This window comes from Nuphar pumila, chromosome 7 (assembly GCF_984573655.1).
Source record: "Nuphar pumila chromosome 7, dmNupPumi1.hap1.1, whole genome shotgun sequence".
Taxonomy (NCBI): Eukaryota; Viridiplantae; Streptophyta; class Magnoliopsida; order Nymphaeales; family Nymphaeaceae; genus Nuphar; species Nuphar pumila.
The window spans coordinates 130,828,460-130,842,667 of record NC_143255.1 but is presented as its reverse complement, the minus strand read 5'-3'; the positions used below and the strand labels follow the sequence as shown (position 1 = coordinate 130,842,667).

At 39.3% G+C, this 14,208-nt stretch overlaps 1 protein-coding gene and 1 pseudogene across 4 annotated transcripts; one reads left to right on the top strand and one right to left on the bottom strand.

The window, feature by feature from the left end:
• The first annotated feature begins 1,136 nt into the window (after window positions 1-1,136).
• Window positions 1,137-11,569, top strand: LOC149833559 (OVARIAN TUMOR DOMAIN-containing deubiquitinating enzyme 12-like). Of its 4 annotated transcripts, none has more exons than XM_090012892.1 (10): window positions 1,137-1,234; window positions 3,170-3,390; window positions 3,926-3,999; window positions 6,092-6,146; window positions 6,253-6,327; window positions 6,885-6,958; window positions 7,087-7,135; window positions 7,329-7,413; window positions 10,103-10,159; window positions 11,113-11,569. In XM_090012892.1, exons 2-10 carry the CDS (start codon window positions 3,226-3,228, stop codon window positions 11,133-11,135), a joined length of 657 nt encoding a protein of 218 aa, XP_089869018.1. In that variant the 5' UTR covers window positions 1,137-1,234; window positions 3,170-3,225; the 3' UTR covers window positions 11,136-11,569. The 4 variants fall into 4 exon arrangements, with proteins under 4 accessions (XP_089869018.1, XP_089869017.1, XP_089869020.1 ...); XM_090012891.1 differs by lacking the exon at window positions 11,113-11,569 and adding an exon at window positions 10,232-10,356; XM_090012894.1 differs by lacking the exons at window positions 1,137-1,234; window positions 3,926-3,999; window positions 11,113-11,569 and adding an exon at window positions 10,232-10,356 and having other exon boundaries at window positions 3,208-3,390.
• Window positions 11,328-12,421, bottom strand: LOC149833558 (ubiquitin carboxyl-terminal hydrolase 3-like; annotated as a pseudogene).
• Window positions 12,422-14,208: the final 1,787 nt, after the last annotated feature.

The following is a 14,208-nucleotide window of genomic DNA, read 5'->3' as shown; positions in this document are numbered from 1 at the left end:
GTTGTATTGGACCCCCAATGATTCAGTAGCAGTAAGGAATTATATAAGAACCAGCATAAATCCAATTGTTAGCCTGAAGTTTCGCAAGACATTTACCTTAAGCATGTATTTCAAGCCTGAAACACATCACTCCAACGCATCAGTACCTTGAGCGTGCGCTTCGCCTCTGAGGTGTATGCTTCAGGTACTGAGGCGTACGCCTCTCACAACACTGCCTGCTAGGACGTCAACAGGTTGGATTTGGATTTGGACTTGGATATCGCCATTTAGGTGGATCCAGAAAGGCCTTCTAGAACCGATCTACTAGTTAAATGGGTTTAACTCGGTTATAGATATTTTGCCAAGGGCAGATCCAAAAGCCACATAAATTATCTATATAACCAAATCATCGGTTATGCTCAGTCCCCATGGCACTAAGGGTCGGGTTTCACCCGTACCAAACCTTATAGGGTCAGATTTTGATGATAAACAAGAAGGTCCGATTAAAATCTGGATCGAACTTAAAGGGCCTGATTAATATATGGATCCAGGTATGATTTGTAAATTTCATATCAGACCTGAAGTTCAGATTAAGATCCACAAATTTTCAATATAAAAAAAATAAAAGCAAAAGTACCAAACCTTTTAGTCCTTGCACAAGCAAGGATATAAGACCAATAGTTAACGGCAATCACATTTCACAGCCGGCAGATCAGGAGGTGCAATCACATTCTACACTTTGGTCTGAGATCCTTTTGGATGTCATTGATCTCAAGATGAACCGCCTTCCTCCGATGGCTGGGTGGGTGATGGAGGGCAGTCAGGTGCTGTGGGACACCCAAAGCGGGCAATGTGATTGCAACCTGTTCCCGCTTTCCATTTCTATATGAGCGTTGATTTTGGGTGGGGCCCGCCGTCAGGTGCTGTGGGGTCCACACAAATGCTGCTGGTGAACGGTGATTAGTGGCTATGATATACTTTGCGTTTCCATCGCACGGAGGGAGAAGCCTCCTCTAGATTTGCTCGCGCCTTTTCTTCTCCCCAACGGTGTGTGGGTGGTGGGCTGGGCAAAGGATTTTGGTGGCTCCCATCTATCCCACATTAAATTAATGACATCCCGGGAGAGAGATATTTTTCTCCTTCTCCCAACCGCCCCCCTCCCTCCCTCCCGCGTTTCCCCCCCATTTTGCGGCTCCCCAGCAACCCCTTCTTTTCTTCCTTCTCCAAATTCCAGTTGAGCTGAAGCTGTCACACGGTACGAATTTCTTTTAATCCCATTCGTTAATATTGCCAATCCATATCCTGCTTTCTGCTCCGTTTTTTTTTTTTCATTTCCGAGAATTCCGATTCCTTTTGGTGATTGATTGACATGTAACTACGTATTGTTGGGTGGTTTTGTTCTTTTGTTTTTTCTTGGTGCTGTTTGTTCTTTTTCTTTTCTTTTCGATTTCCCTGTTCTATTCTTGTGCTTTTGATCGCATGACGTGCCCGCGAGGTTTGTTTCTTGAGTCCGTTTCGTTGAGGTGACCTAATTTTTCTATTGTTGCCAAAATGAGAAATGGTAGAATTACTTGTGATTTGATGTAATCCAGGGCAACGAAACGAAATCAAAATTTCCTATTATTGGTTGCTATAACGCCAACTCTTTTTTTTCTTTCTCTTCGTCTTCTTTTCTCTTTTGGTTTCTTGGTTCTACATGTGGTGGTTTCCATTTATGGAAGTAGGCTATATTTTTGCAATTTGCGATGATTTGGTTCTCTGATTACGTTGGAGTGAGCGGACTAATTGTGGAAACTTGCTTGAGCTTTTGATACGGGGTTCAATTGTCTGATCAGAACCTGACATAGGTGTTTCTTTGGTTGTGATGTTATGTCTTGAATGATGGTGCCGCAATGTTCTGGGATGGGTAGTCACCGTCTGGGTTGAGGGTGTTTAGCTTGATCTTGGCTCTGTTTCTTTTGTTCCATTCATTTATGGATTCTATAAGGTGGTTTATTTTATGGTTTTTGAGGTTTTTCGGTATAGATTTTCCTTCAATGTGTGTTTTTAATCACAGGATTTGGGTGTTTTTTGACATTGCCCTCGGTGTGACTGATTGCATGAGCAAGGATGCTACCACAGAGCGATTATTTGTCCCTTGTGTAGTTAAAATGACAGGAGACTATTTGAATTTAATCCAGTGAACCGACAGAACATGAAAATCTTGGTACAATCATGATAGTTTCAACTTATCATCTTTTTTTTTTTCAACATATCATGTTTTTATTGTGATTATAATACGTACACTGGTGATTTTATATTGGTTTCTGTGGTTGAAAATCTGTTTGGACTATGCCAAGTTTCTTAGGTTCAGAAAACATTTAGGGAGAATGCACTTACTTTTTGCCAAAGGTAATCTTGATTCACCCAATTCACATGGTTTAATCTAGTTCATGAGAAATATACCCAAAGTATTGGCAATATCAAATAACATCGCTACATTTTCAAATTACAAACTCAGTTTCTTTCTCAGAATGCTTAAGATTATTTTGTATCTTAGTTTCAATTATATTTTTATAAGAGCCACATTCTGTATGTGTGTGTTGTCTGTATAATTATGGTTAGAATTTTCGTGTTTCAATCTCAGCCAGTAGTACTTTATCATACTTTTTTCTTATACATGTCTCCCTATGCCACTCTTTGTACCTTGCATATGTTCTATGTTTGTCATAGTTAGAACCATCTACATCATTCTAGTAAGAACACCAGAGTATTTGGTTGTCTCCATTTTTCTTTTCCAATGTCTTTCTCAAAGAAAATTTTCAGGTTGTGTGTCAGATATTCTCTCGTTGTTATATACTGATGCTGGAGCATTCTAGTGAGTTGCTTGGTGCAAGTCCTTTTTTTTTGTATTTGGGAACTTCCACCGAAGTCTTTTTTTTTTGTTTCACAGAATGATGCTGTACCTAGTGACTGTGAGCCTGACTTTATGACATATGTGCTTCTGGGGGTATATGATAACTTTAGTTTTCAGTGTGTCCCTACAGGGTCATTCTTATGCATCTACGAAGCATCAGCTATATTTCCTGTGCAAGTTTAAAAATGTGTATTAGTCCTAGTTTTTTTATTATACAGGAACATGTTATATTGATTGAGAATGACTGATTTCAAATTAAGTGGGATTTTGACAACTGCATATTCCAATTTATAGGTGAATGTTTCTTGCTCCTTAGCTTCAATTGAAGCGGCTTTTTGTGAGGGTACAACATGACACATCGAATTCAAAGCACAGATGGGTCTTCCAGCTCTTTTTCTCAAAGCAGTCAACAAGAAACCGATGATGACCAAATGATTGCTGCTGTTCTTTCAGAAGAATATGCAAAATTAGATGGTGCAGTTGCTAGGCGACTTTCACATTTGCAATCTATTCCTGTAAGATATGTTTACATACTTTTTCTCGGTGCATCCATGTGCCTTTTTTTTCTTTTTTGGTACGTTGTGGATTTGCTACCATTTGATGGATTTCATTTTTTATTTTTGGTAACTTTTGTTGCAAATGCGAGTATTTCAATTTACATTCAACTATCATTGCAGCTTACATTTAGATGATATTTATGATTAAGAATGCTACATCCATGCCTGTAATCAACTCCAAAGGCCATGGAAAATCTAAGATCCTTTTAGTGTCAAACAATTATACAAATAGGTTTCGCATAATGTTGCAAATTACAAAGAATCTTACAGTTAGATAACACTCTTTTAGATACTGTAAAAATGTGTTTTGCTAAAGATCTATTGGTTGACTGCAAAGAATGTTACAATTGGATAACACTATTTAGATACTGTAAAAACATGTTCTTCTAAAGCAGATCTATTGGTTGACCTTCACATGTTAAGCTGAACTTGATCTTTTTCAAATTTTATTTCAATGCATAAGGCATCACAATAATTTAAATTTTATTTACAGCATGTTCCACGTATCAATTCATGTATCCCTAGCTACAATGATGCAACCTTTGATCACCACAGGCTACATGAGAGGTATATCTTCTCTTTCTTAATTATATAAACCTTGCAATCCTTAACAAATAAAATGTAACAGTGTCTCTGGCATTCTCATGCACAGATATATTTTTAGATAAGTCATTTTCAATTTGTCATATACAGACTAATATTAAAATACTTAGTGGTCATTTTCATATGTAGATTTATTTTAAGATAGTTTCATTTGTTCCTTCAGTTTCACGGTTAGTATAGAATCCTGAATGCCGTTGAATGAAAATATTTTGAGGCTTGAAACTAGTGACATCTGTGTCAGATGGATGCCTCTTTTTTGCTTGCATAGTGTATCCCAGTATTATTTTTAATGGGAAAATCAAGAAATGTAACTAAAACTGCATACTTTAATTGTTTGTGTATGACATTGGTGAGATCTTATTTTCTGTAGTAGTCTTTCACTGGTTAGAAACCAAGGGACTATGTTTGACTTGAACCATCAAAAAGCATTTGGAGTCAATTCAGTCATCCATTTCCCATGTCTGAATTTCCCTGCTATAGTTACCAAATGACTATTGCATATGGAGATAAGTTAATATGTTCTATTGGTTGACAAAATTTTGTTTGTACATGCAATGATTTTTATCAGTTAACAACTGAAACGTTGGTAGACATGTCAGTGTGCAAATGGAATGGAGTCAACTCAAGAAAAAACTATTGTGGTTGGAAAACTCTTGTATGTCCATAAGTTGTTCTCGCTTTGGATTTTGAAGAAATGCCTACCATCAAGAATGATGCTAATGCACATAGGGGTAATAAATGCAACCGAAGATGGAGAAGAGACAACCATCTAATTATGACTATGTACTGAATGATTCTGTGAGAAACAGGCAGATGCATTGGTCTCTGTGGGCACATGAATTTGAGGTGTGAGCTGCATTAGAAATTCCTTAAATAGAAAGAAATTAAGAAAGCTGTCTGGGACACATCTCTATTCTTATTAACAGGTGGACTGTTTGAATATATGAGTAGTCCACAATTAGGCAATGTGTCTTTCTCACAACCTTTCCTTTATTCCTTCTCTTTTTTTCATGCATTTGTGCAACTGAATTCAGGCAATTATGATTTCCATCAGATGGCAGGGACCTCCCCAAATTTATTTTTGTTTGTGGAGATGGTGGATCTTCTTTCCTTATCTTGTTACTTTTTTGTTTCTGTCAGATTCTAGAGGACTTTTTTTTTACAAGCAATTTCTTTTTGTTTCGTCTGGCAATATTGTGTTATTTATTTTTCATGGACTTCCCAAAGGAAGTAAAAAAGATATAGAAACTCAGGTACTTGTGTGTTCACGTGCACACACATTAGGCTTTCCATGGGAAACCAAGAGAAGAAAATTTTCTCTTGGCAAATTTTCATGATGGGCGGATCAGATGTATTGTTCCAGCCGCATATTCAAAGCTTTGCTGCATGTCACATTGTGCTTATGTTTGTCTTAGTTTATAGTGTTACTATCTTATTTTCCAAATTTCACAAAATGAAATGTGGTTTGTGCTATTTGGATCCTTGAGATGGCACGACTCAACTCAGCATTTGATTTGGGTTGTCATACTGGAGGTTGAATCTCTGATGTAGTAGTGCACAGATGAATGTGGAGGTGATTTTGGTGGAGATATAAGTTGTTGATCAAGCGGAATGTGGAGTTGGACATAATTGGTTGTTGGAAGATGGTGGTGGGTGCCTGGTGTTAGAGGTTGATATTTAAGTGCAACGATGGTGAGGGATGTGGGATATGGCATGGTTTTTGCAGATGTGGTGTCAGCAACAGTAGCAGGTGGCACAATGGTGGTTAGGGATCTGATAGGAGAAGATTAAGAAGACATGCACACATCAAATAGAGTTAACTGGATCTTGCTTTGCTCAGTTGGCGATTCAAACAGACTCAAGTAATTTTATGGCTTTATTACATCGTGTTTTGAAAGATAACATTAGTTTTGTTGCCAGTGACCAAATGCACCATTATTTTCACATTAGGAAACTTGTTCTAGAAAATTAATGTCATTGTCTTTATTACATCCAAATGATTTTGTTTCCCCTTTTCTTTGTTGTGTTTTTTTATTGAGTTGTTTTTTCTTGCTAGGTTGAATGCTTATGGCCTTTATGAGATCAAGGTTTCTGGGGATGGAAATTGTCAGGTTTGTGCACCGTTTATACAGGAACCTTTCCTCTAGTCAACCTTGTTTGAACTATGAACTGCAGAACTTGGTCCATATATTTGTGATCAGTTTCTTTTTCTTTCAGTTTCGATCTCTGTCAGACCAAATGTTTAGGTCACCTGAGCATCACAAATATGTGCGGAAGGAGATAGTAAAGCAGGTATGTGATTGGGGTTTCTTCTGTGTGAACCATTTAGTACAGAACCTACTCTCCCGTTTAACAGGTGTTCTTCCATGTTAGCTGAGGGGTTAGCTATATCAACAGCATTCAGTACACCTTTTGAAGGACACAGAAAATTATTCATGATTTCTTGATTCACTTATGTTTGCTGTTTTGATTTAATATTGTAATATTTAGAGAGTGTTTATGTCAGCAATACTTCTTTGGTCACTGTTTTCTTTTTCTCGCTTGGTTGTGTCAAGAGTAACTGCTTAAACTTATTATTTTGTGCTGAATAAAGTTTTCTTTGGCTTTCAACACAAAGGGGAAAAAACTTGTGAAATAGAGATGTGCTATTAAATGAATCAATGTGTAAATAAAAGCTTGTCAAGTTTTTCTCTCAATGTTAACATTTTACTCTAGGTATATATATGGTGGAAGAGGAAGTTACTCTTTATTGTGTTCGATGTGGGTGTTTGTGTTTACAATTGGTTTTTCATACAGAACCATTACTTGTCTCCTTACCTTTTCTAGTTCTCCATTTCTCTATCTTCCAGCTTAAGGAGTTCCGCTCATTGTATGAAGGCTATGTCCCTATGAAGTACAAAACCTATTACAAGAAAATGGGCAAGTGTGTTTTCTTTCTCAGCTGATTAATTATCCTGAATTTTTTTCTTTAAACTTTATTATGAATTTGAAACATATATGTTTCATTTGTTTTGCTCATGTTTTCTTGATCAATATATTTCATCCACCCAGATCTGGTGAATGGGGTGATCATGTAACTCTCCAGGCAGCAGCTGATAAGGTTGGTATGGTTATATCATAAGACATTTTGCAGTAGCAGGCAGGTCTCAGTTGATTTTTTCTCATGACTTGATCCATACTTTACATCTATGATCTATTCAAGGAGCTTGTTACTGCTAATGATTGTAGTTAATCATTGTCGAAATTCCAATTGGTGCTGAAACATTTTGTATTTGTGGCTTTTTATATTGCAGTTTGGAGCAAAAATCTGCCTGCTGACATCTTTCAGAGACACATGTTTTGTTGAAATTGTTCCACGACAGCAGGCTCCTGAACGTGGTAAGATATGACAGCAGAACTGCATTAAACACTCTTTAGGGTACACGGAGCCAATCCTTTTGTGTTTTTTTCACCTATATGACGTGTTTTTCCCATCATATATATATATATATATATATATATATATTAGGATGGACTTGCAACAATTTTTCCTAGATATATATTTGTATAGTTAGGGCAGTTTGATCTGTGTATGTTGCACTTGAATATGTTGAAGGATTGCCCACACTTTTATGCAATTTAATTCATTCTATTAAAATCAAGAAATGATGATGTTTGTTTTCAAATTTTAGAAATCAGGGACCTGAACTTAAATAACAAAATCACTTCATTTAATAATATAATGGCATTCAGCTCTGATTCTCAAAAAAAAAAAAAGCACTCTGATTTATTCTAGGATGCAAGGTTTGGAGTCTGGACACACATAGTCCCCACCACAAGTATTTCAAAATGTAAATGTTTTTTTTTTACATTAGGCTTTTCTCTTCATTTATGCAAATATGTATTCTTGTTTTACAAAAAACAAGAAGAGAGATGAGATTTCTTTCTTAAGAATGATTGTTGTATTGCTTACTTTTAAACATTTACAATTTAACTGAGACACGGCACTTAGGGTGCCGTACCCATGTCGACATGGGTACTGGTACCTGGACACGGCATTCGCTGTGTCCTATATTATATTATATTATATATTTTCAATATATAATATATATTTTAGATATATAATATATATTTTCAGTATATATTTTAGATATATAATATATATTTTTTAGTATATATTTAGTCGTGTCCTCGTACCCACACTTTTTGGAATTGTCGTACCTGCACCCGTACCCGTACTCGTACCCGTTCCCGTACCCGTACCCAGGTGACAGCTATCCATCTTCTATAAATGTTTCTTTTCTTCTTCTTTTTCTTACAAATTAAAATGGGGATTTACCCATGGTTGCCAGTCGAGGAAGCGGGAGCGGGAAGCGAGGCACTTTCAAAATTTTAGGAAGCGGGAAGCGTGGGACGACTTAGAAGCGAATCACAAACCGTCTCGGAAGCGACCTAGGAAGCGAACCGGAAGCCACCTAGGAAGCAAACCGGAAGCGAAAAAAGAAGAAAAAAATAAATAAATAAATAAATAAAAGAAGGAAGCGAGGGGGAAGCATGCTTCCCATAAATGAGAAGTGCACTTCCCATAAAAGGGAAGCACGCTTCCCATAAAAGGGAAACACACTTCCCAAAAAAAGGGACGCTTTCCCACATGTTTCGGAAGCACGATGTTTCGCGCTTCCGAAACATGTATCGGGGAAGCGCGCTTCCCCGATGGTATAGGCGCTTCCGGTAACTCTGGATTTACCCCATCTTTATTTCTTCATTTGGACAAGAACAGATATTGTTGAACCATAACTGAGTTTTCTTTCGACAGAAAATTTTCTAGTTCCTGTACCTTTATCATTTTGAGATAGTGGGTGAAGAGGATGATGGTAAGTGGTGGGAGGAAAGCATTGTGGTGTATAGGACTTTATTTTCCTTGGGTTGGGCACCAAGGTCCACATTTTTAGGGCATCAATTCTAAGAGAACTGGAAAGACATAGAAAAACCATGGATAGTTTTTTTTTTTCTTTTGGGTTGTGCATTTCGAGGCATTTTTGTAAATATTCTCTAATGACCTCGAGGAGATGTTTGTACTAAAAGTACCCATTTTCTCTCATGCCTTCATGGCATGGCTGTAAGTTCATGCTGTAGTAGGATGTTATTTTGAGTATCCCATTTATCCCTGTTAAGTCTGGGTGTTCTTCCTCCAATCTGCATTTTCTTTGCTAATTAAATCTTGTTAAGTACTCCAACAAGCAATTCCTGCTGCAATCTACCTGTTGAAATCACAGCTTTACAGGAATATGGGTCCAGTACCTTGCTTTTCTTCTGCCTTGCTATAATTCCTCGACCCTTATTCTCCTATCGCCCATATAATAGCTTTGCATATTTGGCAGTCGGCTTTCAGTGGCAACCTTTGGTTTCCATCCTTAATTGACCTTGGATAGTCAATATTCCTTTCTTTTTTTTCTTTCCCTTCTCCTGTCTTCCCAGCTTCTAAATATTTCTTACATATTCCTTTGTATCCAACTCTGTAAAAGTTCATCATGTGCTTTAATTGTATTTGCTACATGCTTTGGGCAATAATTAATTCCTGAATTAGAAGTTCACTGTCTAGAGCTTGTTATTTCCTTGAAACGGAAGAACCAACTGTTACAAAGTTGATTGGTTTGCGATACATCTCCAATATTTTTAAGGGAAAAATGCAAGCAAAAAATGAAAAGGCCACGTTTTCGATGTAGAAAAAGGCAAAGATACCCGCTACTTTTGACACTGCAGAAAAAAAAGTTCAGGCCTTCATGGATGGCGGCACTGGGAGATCATGTTAGCATCCTTTGGCATCGACCATGGATATGCAATGTATATTTGTGCTAGCGTGCTATATGATTGTACTATTGCCTGTTATACTGATAGAGGTATAGCAACCAAATATCTTGCTGCCATGTATACATACTGCCATATAATATGCCTATATTTTACATATTTCATGTAAGAAATACTTGAAAATCTTACTGGCTCAAACATATTGTCGTTGTAGAATATTGTCATTGTTCTGAAGCTTGTGATCCAGGAAATACATGATTGATTGGGTGTTTTGTTGCAGAGCTGTGGATGAGCTTTTGGTCTGAAGTACATTACAATTCTCTGCATGACATCCGAGGTTAGTCTAGGCTCCATACCTTTACTTTTCAGGCTTACTAGAGGTTTTCTTAAATGCATCCTTTGTTTTCAGATCTTATGGCTCGGCCGAAGCCAAGAAGGAAACACTGGTTGTTCTAGCTGGTTCTGCTTACAAGCATAATTTTGTATTACGAGAAATGGCTGTACATACTCATGTGTTGTTAATCGTGGAGGGGGGGGGGGCGCTCCTGATGGGTGATATATTATTTGCTTCTATTAAAACTAGTTTGTTACCCGACCTGATTCAGTTGCATATGAAGGAGATTTTATTATGTTATTGGCTGAGAAACCTGTCCCTTGTTTTTCCAATGTTTGGTTTTGTAATGATGACTACATGATGCCTCCATTAGCTATGATACACCCCGCACCATCGATCTCATAATGCAGTTGTTATGGTCATTCTTTTAAGTACGCGTCGGTATTTCACCGAGAGATCGCAAAGCATTCAGAATTTCAATGAAGGTCTGAAATATGTTGCATATTTTTGTCACTTGTTTCGTCATGTCGATTGAAATTCGGGCAGAGTAACTGTAAGCCATATAAAAATAAACCCCCCAATAAAGTTGTTGCATCGTCCTTTTAAGTATGCCTTACTACTTTACTGTGTGGTACACCCTTGGTAATCGTTCTTCAATGAAGTTTTGGAATTTCCAACTCTTGTACGGTGGTCTGGGTGCAGGGGAGCTGAATTTCAAAGAATTGGAGTTAAAGGATGTTCTTCTAACACTAGTACTGCCTCAGGCAGATTAACCATTCACCAAACATATGATGAGCAATAAGGGTACGTTAGATGGCTTGTTCAGGGTTGGACGAAATGAACAAAAAAGACAGAGCCGGACATTGGTTCTGTTCGTTCCTTAACTGTTTCAAGTCCAACATTTGTTTGGACCGTAATCAGATGCTATGTTTCAAATGTTTGATGATGATGTGCAGATAACTTGGACAGTCATGGATAATGGGTTGAATTACTTTGATGACGAGCACGAACATCTCGACGGTGAAAGCCATGGTGAGAATCCACCAGTGGCCCAATCGTCTTCTCCTGGTGCATGGCCGAAGGAGGATGCCACTGCACAGGCCCAGATTCCCAGCGAATGACGATGGGTGGAAGGATGTCGATGCCACTTTCGGCGAGAAGAGGACGAACGCTACAACAACCCAATCTCGTTTGCTTGCTTCAAATAGAACAGAATGTATCCATAATCTGTGTTGCTAGAGTACTCCTGGGCCAACCCGAACAATGTCTTTACAACTGACTCTATCATCTCCATGTTTTCGACATAAAAGAAAAGCCAATGTAAAGACAACTCTGTATGATAATTTTTTGTATCTGCCAAGATGCTTGATGTATTTGAAGCATTTCAAATGGATGACAAGGATGTTAGAAGGCTTCTTTATCTTCATCCTCCCGTGTGTTTATTCCAAGCTGCATCAAGGAGCTCTGATTAAAAAGAAAGACAAGATAAATCACAAGATAAAAAAATTACACAAGGCAAAAAGATCGCTGGTCAATAAAATATTTGATTTAGGTAGTGTATCATATGTTTTTCAACCCTATGCTCACCAGCATTGTGCTTGTTTTGTAAGATTCTCACATTAAGAAACTAAATACAATTTCCAAGCAACAAGATTATCAGGAAGAACTTACCAAGCAATAAGGAAAAGCAAAAAAAAAAAAAGCCAAAAGAAGTAAACAAATGGAAGCAGGTTTGACAAAGGGCTCAAAGACATGAAACGCCTTTAAATTGGCTATATTTTACAGCAAATGACAAAAAAATTGAGCTACCAACAAATAAGCAAATTGAGTTACACAAGCCTCCCACCAACTAAAGATCATGCAATACAATTACATTTGTTGATTGAGAGGAAAGATCAAGATAAGGAACCTGCAACCTTTATCACAAGAATTTATCCTCAACATTCAATGTCTCAGTAAACCTAGATTTTTGAGACAACTGGTGATAGAACTGTTCTGTTCAATGTCAAGACTCAAATCTAAAAATGTCTCATACCTTGCCGTTATTGTTTCACACCACAGGCACCTTGTTTCATTGGTGAGGATACCTCCAAAAAAAAAAAAAACAAAGTTGGGTTACCTTTCAAAAGGGATGAACAAAAAGTATGACAGCCACAATACCTGATACATATAACTATGAACAAGCTAATTTTGTTTCTTCACTCTTTGCAGAAAACATTTTGGAGCAATAACACCAGTTTTCTTCTTCTAAGAGCTTATCTGCATCAAATTAACCAACTGCAAACAACTTGAAATAAAGGTATTCTAGGACCCCATCTCGTGTGGGAATTTCAACAAACACTTTGTGACCATCTTCAAAACATCACATTTGCAATCTGACTGGATGGAGACACCATCACCTACATAAGAGATGACTCTTCGTCATCTTGCACAGCCCTCTCTCTCAATTCCTCATCAGCCAGGTTCTTTCCCGACTTCTACTCTACATTTGGTGCTACTCAAGACCACATTCAAAATCATGCTCCAATTCAGGACCAACCCTTGGAATATCTTGTTGGACATTATGGGTTATGGGTCCAACCTACACTGTGACCCGGATTGACACCCATTAGTGGGTCACGTTGGTGACCACGTAATGGGGATAGTGGGTGGGAGTTACGTGAATGTGGAGAAAACCACATTCACGTAACTGCCTAATCTCCCATTACATAAGAGGTTAGGGGCTACGAGGATGATGAGACATTCATAGCATTTACCCTGCCAAATTCAGTTCTGCATTCGGATACAGCGGAACAGGGTCCTGCTCACCATCGACCTAAGGCCTGGGCTCATTGTGGGCGTCGATCGGCTGAGGAGAACACCGAATTTCCTACACGCACTATGGCGAATTCAGGTACGCTTCCTGTCAGTATTTGTTTTAATGGATTCGCCAACAATGGGTTATGGGCCCACAATGCACGCATTCAGCTGTGCATGGTCGTGTAAAATCTTTTGCCGTATTGCAGCGTCTGTGGCTATCGGGCGACTGTAACAGATTGAGCCTGACTCATCTGTATTCAGAATACAGTCGCTGCCGCCATGGGGCGACAATGTTTTTTCGACATCACATCCACGAAAAACCTCTGTCGTTGGGTGTCGGTGAAGTCGTCGTGGGGCGACAACCACCGGTATGCGGCAATGGTCGTCGTGAGGCGACAAACATCCCGGGCAGCAGATCAGATCCTTATAAAAGAAAAGAAAGGAGGATCGACGTATACCTGTGGTCGTTGGGTTGCGGGGAGGATCTGTCGTTGTCGGGATGGTAGCTGGAGTCGTCGCCTATGATCCCATGTAGTTGTCTGGCTGCAGGGGGTTTTGCCGGCGCCGGGATTGCCTCACTTTGATCATCGGCGACATAAGATATCTGGGTTTTATACCTAAAGCGTCGTCGGAGACACGCCGCAGAGAAGGTTGCCGGATCGCCGACGTCCGTCTGACGACGCATCAAATCTGGGGATTAAAATTTTTTTTTCTCTGTTTTTTGAGTTCAGCCCTCAAGCAAGGGTTTCAGTTGGGGGCTTTTGCTGGAGAGCTGCAGGTGGCAGCGACGACCTTGCCGGCGCCACGGGTTGCCCAACCTCATTGCCGGTTTATAAGTTACTCTGACGACAACAAAAAAAAAATTGTAACCCTTACCTATCGTCGGGGGGGCGGGGGGGGGGGGGGGGGGGGGGGTCGCCGGGGTTGATCGTCGTGGGGTGATTTGCCGGCATGGCCAGCCGTCGGTCGCTCACGACCTTGCTGGCGCCACTGGGGTGTCGCCGGGGGTCTTTAGGGCATCCGGAAATGGCTGCTGCCGCCATTTGGATCTGTCGGAGCTGGGAGACTGTCGTCGGATAAACGTCGTCGTGGAGCGACGACGTCAGTCGTCGGTGGAATGTCGTTGGTCGCCGGCAACCGGCGTCAGTCACCGTGGAACCGAAAAGGGTGGAAACCCTTTCGGTTTTCCTGAAAATGCAAACAGAAACCCATGATCGGGTTTCTATTTCATTTTAACAGGGAACCGAATCGGG